The sequence below is a fragment of the Erpetoichthys calabaricus genome, chromosome 11 (assembly GCF_900747795.2).
Source record: "Erpetoichthys calabaricus chromosome 11, fErpCal1.3, whole genome shotgun sequence".
NCBI lineage: Eukaryota > Metazoa > Chordata > Cladistia > Polypteriformes > Polypteridae > Erpetoichthys > Erpetoichthys calabaricus.
In genome coordinates, this window is record NC_041404.2 from 141,873,815 (window position 1) to 141,891,325 (window position 17,511).

General features: G+C 44.6%; 1 protein-coding gene across 1 annotated transcript in view; it reads right to left on the reverse strand.

Moving 5' to 3' along the window:
- The window catches only part of dnah3 (dynein axonemal heavy chain 3), a 287,745-nt gene that overhangs the window by 202,372 nt on the left and 67,862 nt on the right, over positions 1–17,511 (reverse strand). Inside the window, exons 14-15 of the mRNA XM_051933798.1 lie at positions 12,012–12,196; positions 11,646–11,769 (exon numbers count right to left, since the gene is read on the reverse strand). Of these exons, the coding sequence (XP_051789758.1) occupies positions 11,646–11,769; positions 12,012–12,196 (309 nt within the window). The remainder of the gene's footprint in view (positions 1–11,645; positions 11,770–12,011; positions 12,197–17,511) is intronic.

Below are 17,511 nucleotides of genomic sequence, written 5' to 3' on the forward strand. Positions count from 1 at the left end.
TTTATTATCTGTAATTTTCCAGTAAACATAAGTATGACATTTCCTTTTTACTTTTGAAAAATATCTATAGAATGATTCAGGTGTTGATCATTTCACTTGAATCATCCCTAGATAAGATTCAAAGAGTAATTTATATACAAATTAATAAATCTGTTAAAACAGATCTCATAATGCGTCTTAAAATTAAGAGGTTCTATGTTTATATAAAAAAAGTGCTCCCTATAGTCTGAATTATGAATATCCTTTAAAAACAGATTTTAAAATTCAATTTTAGATGTAATTTTAGAAATAAACATTAAAATAAATAAATAAAAATGACCCTAAAATACCATATAAAACATAAAGTTCACTTACATATCTCAAATGAGGTGTTTAAAAAATAAGATTTAAAGAGTGATAACATAGGGTTGGTATTAGGCCGAAGGTCTGCTCTTATTTAACCTTAAATATTTAAAATTAGGGCTGAAGTAGAGTGGACTGTAAGATTAGGATGGGGTGAGACTGGTGAAGATAAGGGAAGGGGTAGGGGGTCCAAAAAGATTAAGACAAGGAAGGAGTAGGGGGTCCTAAAAGATTAAAATGTTAAAAGGAGTCAAGTCGAATCAATTCCATTTATAGAGCACATTTAAAACAACCGCAGTTGATTAAATTGCTGTACAGTTTCCATACATACATCAATAAATATGTAGATACTATAAATAAATATGTCAAAATATAAAAATAAATTTAAAAAGCAAGTTTAAAAAGCTAAGGCAAAAAGATCAGTTTTCAGACTGGATTTAAAAGTGAACAAAGTTGGTGCTGACCTCTGCCACTGCAATGGCACGGCCCCCTCTAAGCTGAAGCCCAGGCCGTGTGGCGCAGTGGTTAGTGGTTGAAAGCAATGGTATCATAAATGTGACAAGTCGCCTTACATTAAAGGGGTCACCCAAATAAGTAAATGTAAAAAAAATCCCGGATCTCGGCACGACCAGTACCGTGTGATCAGAGGACCTGAGGGTCAGTACGTAAGATCAGGCCCGGTCTTCGGTATTATGGGGCCCTAGGCGAAAGGGGGGTCCAGGGGCTCAGCGAAATGCATGTAAATTAGACCAAGGAGACGTTTTCTTGTAACGTTATGAGGTCATCACCCTGCGTCCCTTTTTCGCCCGGAGTAGTTAGCTGCTACAATTTAGCCAGTTTGAACTGTTAAATATGCGAGGGGAGGGGCGGGCCGGGGGCCTGGCCGCCGTCGATCCGGGGCCCTAGGCGGTCGCCTACTTCGCCTATGCCTAAGGCCGGGCCTGGTAAGATGTGAGGAGGCTAACGCATTCACAGACTTAAAAACAAACAATCACATTTTTAATTCAATCCTATAGTGAACAGGAAGCCAGTGAAGAGAAGCTCAAGCTGGTGTGATGTGATTCTGATTTCATGTGCCTATTAGAAGTCTGGCCGAACTGAAGATGAGAAAGGGACGACTGATTAACTCCGATGTGTAGTGCCGTGAAGAGACAAAAGCATGAATTAGTTTTTGAAAATCATCGCCAGAAAGAAAAGGCTCGACTTCAGCCAATACCCTGAGCAGACTGAAACTGGCTTTAACAATGGAGATAACTTGTTTCTCAAATTTGAGGGCATTATCAAAAATCATGCCAAGAGTTTTTGCAAAAGCTTTACAGTACATGGTCAGGGATGTCTGGGCTTGTGAGGGTCCTGATAAAAACCAACAATCCAGGCCTTTAATGAGCTCGTGGGCATGGCCATCAGCAGTGTGTCAGTCTGTGGAAAGAGTGCTGATGTTGATGAGAGGTTTACTTACCTCAGTAGTGACATTCATGTGACTCTAGTGACTCTTCCTATGAAGTCAGTATATGGATTGGGAGAGCATGGGGGGGTCATGAGGTCGCTGGAAAGGGATGTGTGGTGCTCCTGATATCTCTGCAAAAGGACGAAGGTCCAACTCTTTAGAGTCCTGGGGCTTCCAGTTTGTGAGACATGGATGCTAAGCAGTGACCTGAGATGAAGACTGGACTCCTTCATGTGTGTCTCTTCAGAGACTCCTTGGGTCCCGCTGGTTTGACTTTGTGTTGCTCATGGAGTCCCGAATGAGGCACATGACCAGCACTGTGAGGGGGCGTCAGTTACGGCACTATGGTCATGTGGTGTGATTACCCGAGGGTGATCCGGCTCATTGTTGAGGACCCGAGTGGCTGGACTAGGCCAAGGGGACGCCCACGTAACACCTGGCTGTAGTGGGTGGCACTAGACCGTGTGTCTGCCTGGGGGGTTACCAACCAGGATTCCGATTGCCATTTCGTCGTATGTGTGTCCTCGGAGTATCATTGGGTATCGTTGGTTTGACTTTGTGTTGCTCACATGGTCTCAAATGAGGCACATGACCTGCATTGTGAGGGAGCGTCAGTTATGGCACTACGGTCATGTGGTGCGATTACCCGAGGGTGATCTGGCTCGCAGGACCCTCATTGTTGGAGCAGGCCAAGGGGACGCCCACATAATACCTGGCTGCGGCAGATAGAGGGTCATTTCCTGAGCGTGGGACTGGACTGAGTGTCTGCCAGGGGTGTTGCCAAACAGCTGTTTTGTCGTGTGGTGGGTGCGGGAACGCGCTGTACCAGTCCCTGCTCCCCAACCTGACCTGACCTGTGAGGGGGCCAAAATTACTTGGAGGAGCAAATTAAGGAATTAAGATGAAGGTTTCAATTTGCTTAAAGTCCTAAATAAGGGCACGGGTGTCAAGCTCCAGGCCTAGAGGGCCGCAGCGGCTGCAGGTTTTCATTCTAACCATCTTCTTAATTAGTGACCAATTTTTGCTGCTAATTCACTTTTTCCCCTTTATTTTAACAGCCATGTTAGAAGGATTCAGTCCTCTGAATTGATTCGTTTCCTCATTAAATGACAGCCAAACAGAAATGAGATGTGAAATGAGCCAACAAATGACCAGTTTAACCTGGGGCTTCAAACTCCAACCAGTTTCTTAATGAGAAGCCGATGGTTGCTGTTAATTAAACCCGTTACTTAATTCCACGGCTTGTTGCTGCTCTCGTTCTGCAACAGCAGACATTTCCAAAACTGTTGATTTTTTGTTTTTTATAAGAACATCGTCAAAGTGTTTTGATGACCCGAGAGATCAACCTTACTGAGACCATCACCTTTATTTTCAGATAGTGTGTGATGTGGCAGCTTGTTTTGTGTCTCATTATTGTTTGGCTGCTAATTAAGGAAAAAGAAATTAAGTTAATTAAAAGAAGTAATTAGCAGCAAAAAATGGTCACAAATTAAGAAGATGGTTAGAATGAAAACCTGCAGCCATTGCGGCCCACCAGGACTGGAGTTCGACACCCCTGTTCTAGGGTACTGAGTGTTGCTTGATGAGGGGAAAAAAAATGTTTTGCAAGTAATGAAAATAAAGGCGGGTACATTTTCTTTTAGAAAGGTTCTACACACCACGACTTGTGATAGTGTCATGCGTCACGTTGTCTAGTCGAATGACAAAAGCAAAATGGCTGTAATCACAAGAATTGGGCTGGAAATGGCGGCGCTCACCAGAATAATCAACAGCAGCACAGTGCGGCAATAATGCCACCAAAATGACACAACAATAAGAGAAATCGCTAAGTTAAATAAACAATCGATTAAAAATCAAAGTAAACATCCAAGAGACAAGTTTGTAATCCTTTCTGAGTTGTCACACACGTGCGCTTGGGAGTCAGCCCAAGTTACCTTCTTTACCTTCTTCCCCTTGGCAATATTTTTCGTAAATATAACATTAATTTTCACTGTAATGCTGATGACTCCCAGCTCTACCTTGCTAGTAAACCCACCTCTTCTTTTCCACCATCTTCACTTATTGACTGCATTGCTGAAATTAAATCCCGGTTTTCTTCCAATTTTCTTAAATTAAACAAGAACAAAACTGAGGTTCTCCTCATTAGTACAAGATCATCATTATCCAAGGCCGATAATCTTTCACTTGCTATTGATAACTCCTTTGTTTCCCCTTCACCTCAGGTCAAGAGTCTGGGTGGCATCCTTGACAGGACTCCAATCTCACATTACTTACATACAGGCAGTCCCCGGGTTACATACGAGATCGGGACTGCAGGTTTGTACTTAAGTTGAATTTGTATGTAAGTCGGAACAGATCCATTATTTTAATAAATGCTATTGTTGACCGACTGTAACCAAGTGCTCTGCCAATGAATGATGGAGTGTCACCCCTCTGACGTCTTTATTATTTCTACTTTGTTTTCCATGATGATGGTTTTTCTCTTCTTTACTGTATCACCAGCACTTGCGTCAGATTTGTGTTTCAGAGACATTCTTGAAGGGTGAAGACAAAAGGTTAAGATGAGCTCTGCTGCACGGCACTGGACACGTGATCACAGCAGGAAGGCACCAGTTGCCAACACGTCTGATGTATAGGGTGGTCCAGATCTAATTATGTTTAATCATTGTCTTGTTGGAAGGTAAACCTTCGGCCCAGTCTGAGGTCCTTAGCACTCTGGAGAAGGTTTTTGTCCAGGATATCCCTGTACTTGGCCGCATTCATCTTTCCCTCGATTGCAACCAGTCGTCCTGTCCCTGCAGCTGAAAAACACCCCCACAGCATGATGCTGCCACCGCCATGCTTCACTGTGGGGACTGTATTGGACAAGTGATGAGCAGTGCCTGGTTGTCTCCACATATACCGCACATCTCCTCAGTGCAAGACACATGACAGCCCGCATGGAGTTTGCTAAAAGACACATGAAGGACTCTGAGATGGTGAGAAATAAGATTCTCTGGTCTGATGAGACCAAGAGAGAACTTTTTGGCCTTAATTCTAAGCGGTATGTGTGGAGACAACCAGGCACTGCTCATCACTTGTCCAATACAGTCCCCACAGTGAAGCATGGCGGTGGCAGCATCATGCTGTGGGGGTGTTTTTCAGCTGCAGGGACAGGACGACTGGTTGCAATCGAGGGAAAGATGAATGCAGCCAAGTACAGGGATATCCTGGACAAAAACCTTCTCCAGAGTGCTAAGGACCTCAGACTGGGCTGAAGGTTTACCTTCCAACAAGACAATGACCCTAAGCACACAGCTAAAATAACGAAGGAGTGGCTTCACAACAACTCTGTGACTGTTCTTGAATGGCCCAGCCAGAGCCCTGACTTAAACCCAATTGAGCATCTCTGGAGAGACCCAAAAATGGCTGTCCACCAACGTTTACCATCCAACCTGACAGAACTGGAGAGGATCTGCAAGGAGGAATGGCAGAGGATCCCCAAATCCAGGTGTGAAAAACTTGTTGCATCTTTCCCAAGAAGACTCATGGCTGTATTAGCTCAAAAGGGCGCTTCTACTAAATACTGAGCAAAGGGTCTGAATACTTAGGACCATGTGATATTTCAGTTTTTCTTTTTTAATAAATCTGCAACAATTTCAAAAATTCTTTTTTTTGTCTGTCAATATGGGGTGCTGTGTGTACATTAATGAGGAAAAAAATTAATTTAAATGATTTTAGCAAATGGCTGCAATATAACAAAGAGTGAAAAATTGAAGGGGGTCTGAATACTTTCCATACCCACTGTATATATATAATTCACTAAGCCGCTAACAAGTATCCACCCATGGAAAGCACGCAAGACAGCCACGCCCACCAACTCTAAGACCATTGGATACAACAACAATTCGCAGAGCCACGCCCACCAACTCGGACGCAACGCCTCGGAAAACACGCCGTCATTTATGTTCATTTGAGCTACAGTCCACATGCACCTCTGAGCCATGTTGACTTTTCGGTTACGACGCACGACTGCGTGCACCATCGCAAACTGTTTTACATGCTACATACAGCAATTCGCATCCGAAACAAACATGCGTCTTCTTAGATGGTCCTGCAGGAGCACGGAAAACGTTTCCTAGCCCACCAACACTCCTTATTCCCCAGCCCGTGTCCACCCTCGCTCTCTAGGCATTCACACTGCCTGCTCATGTGCCCGGACGCTACAACTCACCGACCACCCCGTAAGTCGCTTTCGTCTGTGCTAGGAGTCCACATGCACATCTGAGCCACGTTGACTTTTCATTATTCTTTTCGGTTACGACACCCGACCCGAATGGATCAACGTGTGTCTACCCAGCGCAGAGAGGCGTGGGTGAGTCGTTGAACCCCATTTGTGCTGGAAACCGGGGCTTGCATTTGTTCCCCACGAACGAGGAATTCCCAGTAAGTGCGGGTCGTACGCTCGCACCGATTACGTCCCTGCCCTTTGTTCACCCCCCCACCCCTCGCTACTACCATGGTCGGGTGACACAAAACATGGCGTCAATCCAGCTGTGAGCCACGTTGACTGTTCATTTGCCTTCCATTGCCACCGTTCAAATGTATTTCATGGAAACAACACTTCTTTCAATGTTATACAGATTCCTGCATCAGGTAACTGCACGTGCGCTACACTGAATGGATCAATGTGTGTCTACCCGGCGCAGAGAGGCGTGGGTAAGCCGTTGAACCCCATTCGTGCTGGAAACCGGGGCTTGCAATTGTTCCCCACGAACGAGGAATTCCCAGTAAGTGCGGGTCATACGCTCGCACTGGTTACGTCCCTGCCCTTTGTACACACGAACCCCCCCCCCCCCTCGCTACTACCATGGTCGGGTGACTTGGTGGATTATATATAGAAAAGCAGCCAGAACCGCAAAGAACAATGAAAAGTCTACGTGGCGCAGAGGTGCATTTGGACTGTACCAGAGACAAAAGCGAATGAGGCGCCGTTTGGAAAATGAACAGTCAACGTGACTCACAGGTGCATGTGGACTGTGCAAAGACGAAAACGACTCCAGTGACGAGTTGGGGGTGGGCACATGAGCAGGCAGTGCATACTGAATGAGAAATCGGCAGACTAGCATGACGGAGGGGGCGGAATTGGCCCCGTTCCGTCCTCCACGCCCTATGAGCCCAAGCGGGAGGAGAAGGCGCGACGGCGGTCCTCCAGTTTTCAGTCACAGACAATTGTATGTTGGTTCGTACCGTGCATTGTTACAATGTTACTTTTCTTGGTGGTTTATTAAATTACGGATTTTTCAAACGTTAATTTTTTCCCTGTGCTTAAAAATCATTAAAAAAGTGGCCTGATTATGCGCCGTATGCTAGGCTAGTTATTATTATTAACCAAAGGGACAAGGACACGCCAATTCCATGCCAGGCCAGGGGGCGGTGGGGTGCATTAAACCTCTCTCTCTTTTCTCTCCGCAGACCAACCACGGGAAGTCCCTCCTGTCTCGGCCCCGAGGACATCACTTCCTGTGAACTACCTAAAACAAACCCTCATCCTCCATACTTAAAACAGTTCTGTTTTGGACTCTAACCTGCACATGTTGTACACAAATTTATGTCTTTTGCAGCCAAGGAAACCATAAGGGTGGCTGCCCCAAACCTTCGTTGTGTATCCGGCTATTTCTTTCACATAGTCCAGTAACAAAGACAATTATATAAGGCTGGTGTACTGTGAGAGCCAGTACACAGAACTGATTGATTCAGAATTAAAATTAACTTTGAATCATCAAAAGCTTCTTCTAGGCCAGCAGCCATTTTGGGTTTAAGGAGGATTTGCAGTGTAGCCAATGAGACGCTTCAGAAGTCAAACCGACAAAATCCACAAACAGTGCACTTTCAGAGAATTAGAGATGTGTAAGAAAACACTCAGCCTTTGGGTACACAGAGCAAAGCAAATCAGGCTCTGATGAAAAGTGACCAAGGAGACAGAATGCATCATTTTTCATGGCATTCAAGCACTGGGTGATAATCACTTTGAAGAATTTCTGGTACCTTAAGGGGGCCTCACTGAAAGCGCTGGAGAGGTGAAGGAGTTCAGCACAAGAGCTTCATATCATCCAGAGTCTTTCCAGAGAAAAGTGAAGGCTGAGACTTGTCCAGCAGACCCAAAATTACTTCCAGGCCCGACAAAATTGAAGGCCAGGCATAGCACCGAGGATAAGCAGATGGAGGCACTCATCACGTAGAATATGTGGAAGATCATCCTCTACACAGAAGGAACCGTATTTGCACAGTCCTTTTAGGATTGTTTATTGACAGACACGTGGGGGGACATGGCCAGTGCCAATGCCACTAACTTTTATTCTCCTTAGAATGGAGGAGGAGAGAAAAGCCTGGAAGACCAATAAGGTCACTTCCTTTGCTCCAGAAACCACACCTCTTCCCGTCGCACTTGGGAGTCAGTGCAAAGCTTCTGAGGACCACTAAGCTCTGAACCTGTGAAGACCTCTCTCTGTACTGCATTAAGTCGTGTTCATTCAACAATGGGGGTGTGAGATATGGCCGGCTATTTATCCCGGCCAATACCCCCAGGCCGCCAGATGGAGCCCTCCTTGCAGCATGGAGGTACCCCGAATGCCAGCAGGGAATTATGGACAGTGGACTTTTAATGCACAGCCCTGCTGGACACCACGGTGGCCGCCAGAAGTCGTTGCAGGGAGGCCCAGGGATTGTTATTTGCACCATAACCCGGAAGTCCGTCTTAATCACAGCGACACAAGGAATGACATGCTTCCGGGGTGAAGGAAAAGGATTTTTATCTGACCTGGAAGTGTCCCATGTCACGTGGACAGAGAAGGCGAAACACTTCCGGGTCAAGGACTATAAAAGGATGATGGGAAATCCCAGACGCTGAGCTGAGCTGGGTGGACAGGGTGGCAACGCATCTGGGAGTGGAGGATTGGTTATTGATTAGTTTATTGTTGGAGTATTGTGGAGAGTAGGGTGCTTTGTGCACCTATTTATAATAATAAATATTCATTTTTGACTTTTATCTGGTGTCTGACGTCTGGTCTGAGGGTTCGAGGGGTCATGGGGACCCGTAAACTGTCACAGGGGTAAAACATATATATATATTGTGGGAGATGGCCGGCTGTTCATCCCGGCCAATACCCCCAGGCCGCCAGATGGAGCCCTCCCCTGTAGCATGGAAGTGCCCCGAAGACCAACAGGGAATTATGGACAATGGAGTTTTTATTCCCAACCCTGCTGGACACCGTGGGGCCCACCAGAGGATGCTACAGGGAGGCTCAAGGACTTATACGTGCCCTATAACCCGGAAGCACGTCATGATCATATGACCAGAGGGAACGATGTGTTTCCGGGTTGAAGAGACTTTTTATCTGACCTGAAAGTGATAAGAAATCACATGGACTGTAGGATGGGAAACACTTCCGGGTCAGGAAATATAAAAGGACTGTGGGAAAGCCCAGACGCTGAGCTGAGCTGGGAGGTAGGGTGGCGAAGTGTCTGGGAGTGGAGGATTGGTTATTATTGATTATTGTAGTGTACTTATATGTGTAGTGTGGAGTGGAGGGTGCTTTGTGCACATAGTTATTATAAAATAAATAATAATTATACTTTTACCCGGTGTTTGGAGTGGTACCTGAGGGTTCAAGGGAGCTCTAGCGCCCCCTACTGCTACAATATATATATTTTTTATTTTATAAATTTACTAGCTGTGCAAGCCCATGCTGTAAAAAGCCCCGGGGTCCTAGAAACTATTGAAATTGTCAGACAAAAAAATTTAAATGTAGAGATGTCAGGTGGAGGGTTACGTCAGGAAGGGCATCCGGTGTAATATTTTTCAAAATCAATATGCGGACAACAATACAAATTTCCATACTGGATCAGTCGAGCCCCGGGTTAACAACGACTGCCACCTGTACTGTTAGCCAACAGGGTGCTGGCAGAAATTGGGCTACTGTTGGCCGACGAAAAAGACGGGTATCAGCAAGAGTGAAAGAGAAGGTCTACAGGACGGTAGTGAGACCAGCTATGTTATATGTGCTGGAGACAGAGCTGGAGGTGGCAGAGTTAAAGATATTAAGATTGGCATTGGGTGTGACGAGGATGGACAGGATTAGAAATGAGGACAGAGGGTCAGCTCAAGTTGGGAGACAAAGTCAGAGAGGCGAGATGGCGTTGGTTTGGACATGTACAGAGGAGAGATGTTGAGCATATTGGGTGAAGGGTGCTAAGGATAGAGCTGACAGGCAAGAGGAGAAGAGGAAGGCCTAAGAGAAGGTTTATGGATGTGGTGAGAGAGGACATGCAGGTGATGGGTGTGACAGAACAAGATGACGAGGACAGAAAGATATGGAAGAAGATGATCTGCTGTGGCAACTCCTAACGGGAACAGCCAAAAGAAGAAGAAGAGATGTTAGGTAATTGAAAGGAACTACTCTGGACGTCTCTCTCCTAGGAGGATTCGTTTTGCTGATGTGCTCGCCTTGTTTGTGTATTAGTGGCTGGAGGAAAAGTAAAAGGGATACCGTTTTGCCGATGTTAGCGGCTAAGTGACTTTGTCTTTCTTCTGAGGTTTCGTTGTGCAGACGTGCTGGCCCCGCTTGTGTTATTAGCAGCTAAGCAAGTTTTCTGTTTCCTCAGAGGTGGAGTCCTTATCCCGTGTGGCAGACGACCGGGGACCTTGCCCCACTGGGACACCTGAAGTAAGGAAGGACTGGGAGTGGGGCAATATATTCCCCTGGACGTAAGAAGGCAGCCCCCCTGGATTCCTGTGGGGGTCCGTGGCCGCCACCAGGTGGCGCCTGGATGGTTCCCAAGCCATGGACTGCATCACTTCCGCCACACCAGGAAGTGCTGCCGGAAGATCATCAAGGAGCACCTGGAGCACATCCGGGTGTGCCATGAAAGGGGCCGGCTCATTCCATTCGGGGAGCCGGAGTCGGGTGGAAGAGGACAGAGCTTGCGACGAGAGGAGTAGAGGCGGCAGAATTATTGAGAGATTGAAGGGACTGGTTGATTTAGGCATTGTGGTGCTGTTTAGTATATAAAATAATAAACGTGTGTGTTTTGGGACATTCGGTGTCTGTCTGTCTGCGCCCGGGGGCTGTCTGTCCACAAGAGCGTATTTCTTTGGTTCAGATTGCTTCAACAGCAGTTACAACAGAATTTCGAGCAAATCTTCCTGCATCTTTAAATAGGAGTGAGGGTAAGATATCTAGCGGATAATTGGAAGGTTTCATATGCAGGATTATATCAGCTCACTCGCTGAGAAGAAGAAATAGCTTGAAAGGAGGTGTGCCATAAAAGGGGCCGCCTCATTCCATTCGGAGAGCCGGAGTCGGGTGGAAGAGGACAAAGCTTGCGACGGGAGGAGTAGAGGCGACAGAAGAAATACAAAAGGGACTGTGAGCTATATTGGGGTGTTTTGTGCACTGTGCGTGTTGTGTGCAATAAACAGGTGTGCTTTCGACATCTGGAGTCCGTGTCAGTCTGTGTCGAGGCTGATCTTTCACACCCGACTCCACCTCTCACTTTCGAAGTGGACAGACAGACACGCACACGTAGGTGTTTATATCAAAGATAGGAAAAGCTTAACTTTAAAGCACAGTTTTGCACGGTAAATGCATGTATACCATGTGTGCAAAGAAAAAGGTTTGGCATTAATGAAGTCAAAGTTATCGATTAACTGGGGCACAGAATAAAGCATGAAGACGAGATACAGAACAGGATTTCTTTCTGACAGCAAACCAAACATTCTCTCAGTTTCCAATTTTTATTTTTTTGTTATAATGTCAGTGCATACTCCTGGTGATTGACGTAACGGGAAGAGAAAAGAGTGAGGGAAAATAAATACCTTTTGAGAAGGTTTTCTTCAGAACGCTCCCTTCTGGCAGCCAAACGGTTTCTGTTCTGTTCAAAAGCTGCCTGGATGGACTCTGGCCAGTGGAAGACACTGCTGTTCAGTTTAACATCCTCATCTTAAAAGAAATAAATCAAGAAATAAATACATTTGAGACTGATAGAAGAGTATTGAGACCATAAATGGTAAAGTCAGAAGTGCCACAAGAAATGCGATAAATAGTTCGAATCCAAAAGTGTTAGTCATTCTCACTCCACTCAGTCAGCCCCTCATTTTGACACTTTCCGGTATTTTCGGTCTCCCTGTTTATTGCTCACCCTCGATTTTACCCTCTCAGTCATCCTAATGACTCCAACTTACATGGCAGAGTGGCGTAGTCCAGCAGGAACTCCAGCCGGTTTGCAGCCTCTGAAATTTCATCTCTCAGCTTGTGCACCGTGACTTCACTGGCCTGCTTGAGGTACTCCTCCAGAAGGACCAGCTCCTCGGTGCTCTGAGGGACGCTGCTGATCTTCTCTACTATCTCATCAAACCTCCGGCAAATGCTACCGAAAAAAAAATAAATAAAAAACACAAAATGTAAGCTGTCCTAGCTTGGGGTTGTTGTGGGGTACAAAATCTGTACATTTCGGTTAATATTTCCATTATACTTTGTTCAAGACAAGACAACAGATGAACTACATTCAGGACAAATCAAAGCATCCCTTCTTCCCAGTTATATCCATCCATCCATTTTCCAACCCGGTGAATCCGAACATAGGGTCATGGGGGTCTGCTGGAGCCAATCCCAGCCAACACAGGGCACAAGGCAGGAACCAATCCCAGGCAGGGTGCCAACCCACCGCAGCCCAGTTATATCTCACTTTTAAAACAGCTGTTCCAACAAAGACAGGCAGACATGCCGGTGGCTCAATTACTTTATAACCTGAGAAAGGATGGACATCGAATTATTTTACAGCCTGGGAAAGGAAGACATAGTGACACCTCAGAGAAAATAAAAAAAGGTTTATTGTTTGGGAAAACGGACAGCGACTTCATTCATCATATTCACAGCCAGCCAATCAGAATATCTAACAATCACATCACCCTAGTAGAATTTTTGAGTAAATATGCCTCGCCTGAGGAGCGATATAGTGAGTAAGTAAGTGAGGAAGGAGGGAGGAAGAAGAAGGGACGAAGACATCACTGGTTGTCAGAAAAGCATCATGAGCAACTACGAGTGCGAGATCACAAGCCGCTTGCGACATTCATCCTCGTCATCTGTAAGTTTTTTCGTAAGCTTTTTCTAAAGATGATACATATCCAGACTTTTCTATCAGCCCTATTTTCTATTATTCTTTGTTCCACTGGTATTATTATTATTATTACAGTAATCCCTCGCTACTTTGCGGTTCACTTTTCGTGGATTCACGAGTTCGCGGATTTTATATGTAAGCATATCTAAATATATAACGCGGATTTTTCGCTGCTTCGTGGGTTTCTGCGGACAATGGGTCTTTTTACTTCTGGTACTTGCTTCTTCAGTTGGTTTGCCCAGTTGATTTCATACAAGAGATGCTATTGGCGGATGGCTGAGAAGCTACCCAATCAGAGCACGCAGTTAAGTTCCTGTGTGCTGCTGATTGGCTCAGCGACAGAGCGCTGCATTAACCAGGAAGTCTCATCTCACTCATTCAGCATTAACGTGCTCCTGCTACTGCTTCAGGGGCCGTGTCCAAGCGCCAACAGAAGATGCAAATGATTGCAGAAAAGGTAAAAGTTTTGGATATGTTGAAGGAAGGGAACAGCTACACCGCTGCAGGACACCATCACAGCATCAATGAGTCCACGATTCTTTTTATTTAAAAAGGAGGAAAAGCATATAAGATCTACGGCCGCAGTGTACTTTAACCAGGGCGCAAAACGAGTTGCAAGTGGATGTGATAAGGCAGTAGTCTGGATGGAATCTGCTTTAGGAATCTTTGCAACAAGGTCGACGACGTCATGACCGCCTACAAGCTGCTACGTGTACTTCGCTATACAGTAAGTGTAAACTTATCTACCGATTTCATATTGCTTAGCAGTTGTCCCTGTTATTAATAGAGTAAAGGGTGGGTTGTAAACAATACAGGGAGGGTTTAAAAACGTCCAAACACACGTTAAATAATTAAATAAATACGGTGTCCCTACTTCGCGGAAATTCAGTTATCGCGGTCGGCCTTGGTCTCCCGCGATAAGTGAGGGATTACTGTATTGTAATAAATACCATGCTGCTTTTAACTTTCTATGCTTTGTCTTAATGTCTAGTGTGATTGAAATAATAAAGTAGATTTCTTTGAGCACCTGGTGCAGCCGGAGATTTGCCATACACTCCGTGCAGCAAGGTTTATAAAGGCTGAGGGTGAGGGCTCCACCCAATAGTAGGGAACAGGATGTCAAGTAAGGCATTCTTACTTTAAATAATAAACTATATATAGTCAAGAGTGCTGAGACTTTGTATGTTTAAATGTATTCTTGCAGACCAAAAGTAGTATTTAGGTCTGAGATATCATTAAAACATCGTATGCTGTTCGTACCGATAATAAGTAAGTCTCCTGAAGTGTGGAGAGAGTGACAGGCTGTGTTATTCCTAAAACACTTGTGTGGTTAAAAGTGCCAGAGATTAATCAGCTGTGTGCTCGTCATTCACAGGGCACTGTTGTGGTTAGGGTCTGTGTGTATGCGCATATCTATGTACTGTATGTGTGTTCATCTTGAAGTGCAACAGTAGACCGACCCGGAAAAGAACTTGGCGAGTACACTTACCCTTGAGAAAACAGGAAAAGGGAAAGTACAGGAAAATACTACGATAATACAGGGGTGTTCATAAGAAATGTAATGATTTACATCACGAGGTAGAAGTACATCATAGACAACAATAGAAGTAAACTCTGAATATGCTCAATTGGAATAGAAATTGTATAATTTTTCACCCTCTGACAGCCTCATACTTGAAATCACTGACTTTGAAATTGCCAAAAACCGATACCCTGCATGCTTATGTTTGAGGTTTCTCATTTTTAACCCTCTGGGGGTGGCTTTAAGAGGGGTAGGACCACTGATAAAATAAATCAAATATCCAAAATGGGATCATATTCATGACCAGCAATCTCAAAATAGTGTAAAACGACACTGCGCATGCTGATATCACCAATTTTTTTTTTGAAGTTTTGTGAATAGGAGTAACTTTCTTCTTATTTTTTTTTTCTATTTTAAACATTTTATTCATTTTATTAGAATCAAACAACAATCCATACAAGCAAGCCACATAGGAGTAACTTTGCCCCCCCTAACATCCCATTAGGGAGTCGGTTGAGGTGGCCTGCACAACTTCAGGTCCTTCTGGTCATTTTTGCTAAGGGCACCTATTGGTTTACTTTTTATCACAAGGGTGTCATTTCCAGCCTGAAACATGGTGCAACTAAATAAAAAGTTTTTCTTGGGTTTAGAAGACTAAAAATAGGGGGGAACCCCAAAAGCTCGACATCGTGCATAACTAGACATCAAGATGAGTCCAATGTCATATCGCGTGTGCGAATTTTCTTATACCGGTCAGTCAGGAGGCGGCGGACAAAAAAAACCTGAAGTGCTTTCAGAGCATTCATAATTAATTTCTATGAACACAAAAAAAATAAACATTTTATTTAGATCGATGTGAATGATAGCCAAATATTCACTATCTATATATGAATCATATATAGTGTCACACACGGGCGCATGGGAGGCAGCTAGAGGGGTGGTTCTTCTTTCAGCTGCTCCTGTTAGGGGTCACTACAGCAGATCATCTTGTTCCATATCTTCCTGTCCTCTACATCTTGCTCCGTCAGACCCACCACCTGCATGTCCTCTCTCACCAAATCCATAAACCTCCTGAGGGCTTAAATAACAGTAATACCACGCCAGACCAGGGGGTGGCGAGCTGCACTAACTCTCTCTCTGTCTCCATTCTCTGCAGACTATCCTCAGGAACAGTGCAGGATTTACGTATAAGCTACACAAGCTATAGCTTAGGGCCCCCGCCTTCTTGGGGGCCCCCAAAACAAATTGTCCGAGTGAGCAATTGTCATATATACTTAAATATACTACAGCATTATTTGTCCCAATCAGGCCCGGCCTTAGGCATAGGCGAAGTAGGCGACCGCCTAGGGCCCCGGATCGACTCCTTGGTCTAATTTTCATGCATTTCACAGGGCTTCCAGGGGGGCTCTGCCCCCCTCAGGGGGCCCCTGGACCCCCCTTTCACCTAGGACCCCATAATACCTAAGACCGGGCCTGCTCAGGAAACCCCATTAGATGCCAGCGTTCTGACATTTCAGCATACCTATCAGAATGGCATACTGTGGATTAATGTGCATGCGCAGAATGTTAACACGGTATTTGCGCATGCGCTAAACTTTGTTTTGCTCTTGTCTGTCATTTCAGGATACCACCGACTAAAGGTAAGTAATTGCGCATTATTAGTACCATTTTTACTGTCCATTTGTTATATAGCTACAGTTTGAGAGAAAAACGTAGTTGTACTGTTTGAAAGTGAAGATTTATTATAGTTTTCTGAAGTTGTTTCTTGTGAGTTCAGCAAGATACTTCATGCACGTTGCGCGTCTGCTCCAAACAGTTATTAAAACTTGGATGTTTTTGTTCATAACTGAGTTTTTTAATATTTTGTTATAGTTTTTGAAAATATACTGACTGACAGTATCTAACACTGCTGTTAGGTAAATTTATATTTTGTGTAGAATTACCTAAGACAAATTTGGGCTGTAGGAGTAAATGTAGGAACATCATACGACTTATAACAGGACAGATATGCTATTCTGACAGTATAAATGTAGCCATCAGAACGTCATACCGCTTATAAAACAACAGGTAGGTATGTTATTTTGATAAGGTATCTTGAACTGGTAGATATAGCTATCAGTTTGCACTACCGGTATGCTATTCTGACAAAGTATGCTGAAATGTCAGAACACCGGCGCTTTTGACAACATCACCTCTGGTGGGGTTGGAGTTTGTGTGTGTGTGTGAGGAGTGGATTTATTGTGAGTAGTTATGGGGTGGGTTGCATTGATGACGTCACTTCCGGTCCCAGCGACGTCACTTCTGATCCCAGTCCAGAGGACGTCACTTCCTGTCATGGCCTTTAAAGCCGCCATTTTATCCAACCTGAGTCACTTCTGTTTTGGACTTCAACCTGAACACAACTCATACAATTAACCTTTTGCAACCAGGGCACAATATATGGGTGGTTGCCCCAAACCCTTGCTTTCTCAATTTTTTTATTTTTAATAAATTTGCAAAAACCTCAAGTAAACTTTTTTCACGTTGTCATTATGGGGTGTTGTGTGTAGAATTCTGAGGAAAAAAAATGAATTTAATCCATTTTGGAATAAGGCTGTAACATAACAAAATGTGGAGAAAGTGATGCGCTGGGAATACTTTCCAGATGCAATGTAGATAAACACAGGGTGAGTCAAAATTATGTTAACACTAATGGTACTGCTATGTATATACTTACTGTATATACAATTTTTATGGACAATTTATGTCCCACGTGTTGAACATGATGGCGAACAGGTTGAGACCTTCCTGTAAATCATCTTGCAATTAGGTAGTATGTTTTGAGAATACATTTTTTCCGCCATTCAAATGTTAACATAAGGGCGGCACGGTGGTGCAGTGGTAGCACTGCTGCCTCGCAGTTAGGAGACCCGGGTTCGCTTCCCGGGTCCACCCTGCGTGGAGTTTGCATGTTCTCCCCGTGTCTGCGTGGGTTTCCTCCCACAGTCCAAAGACATGCAGGTTAGGTGGACTGGCGATTCTAAATTGGCCCTAGTGTGTGCTT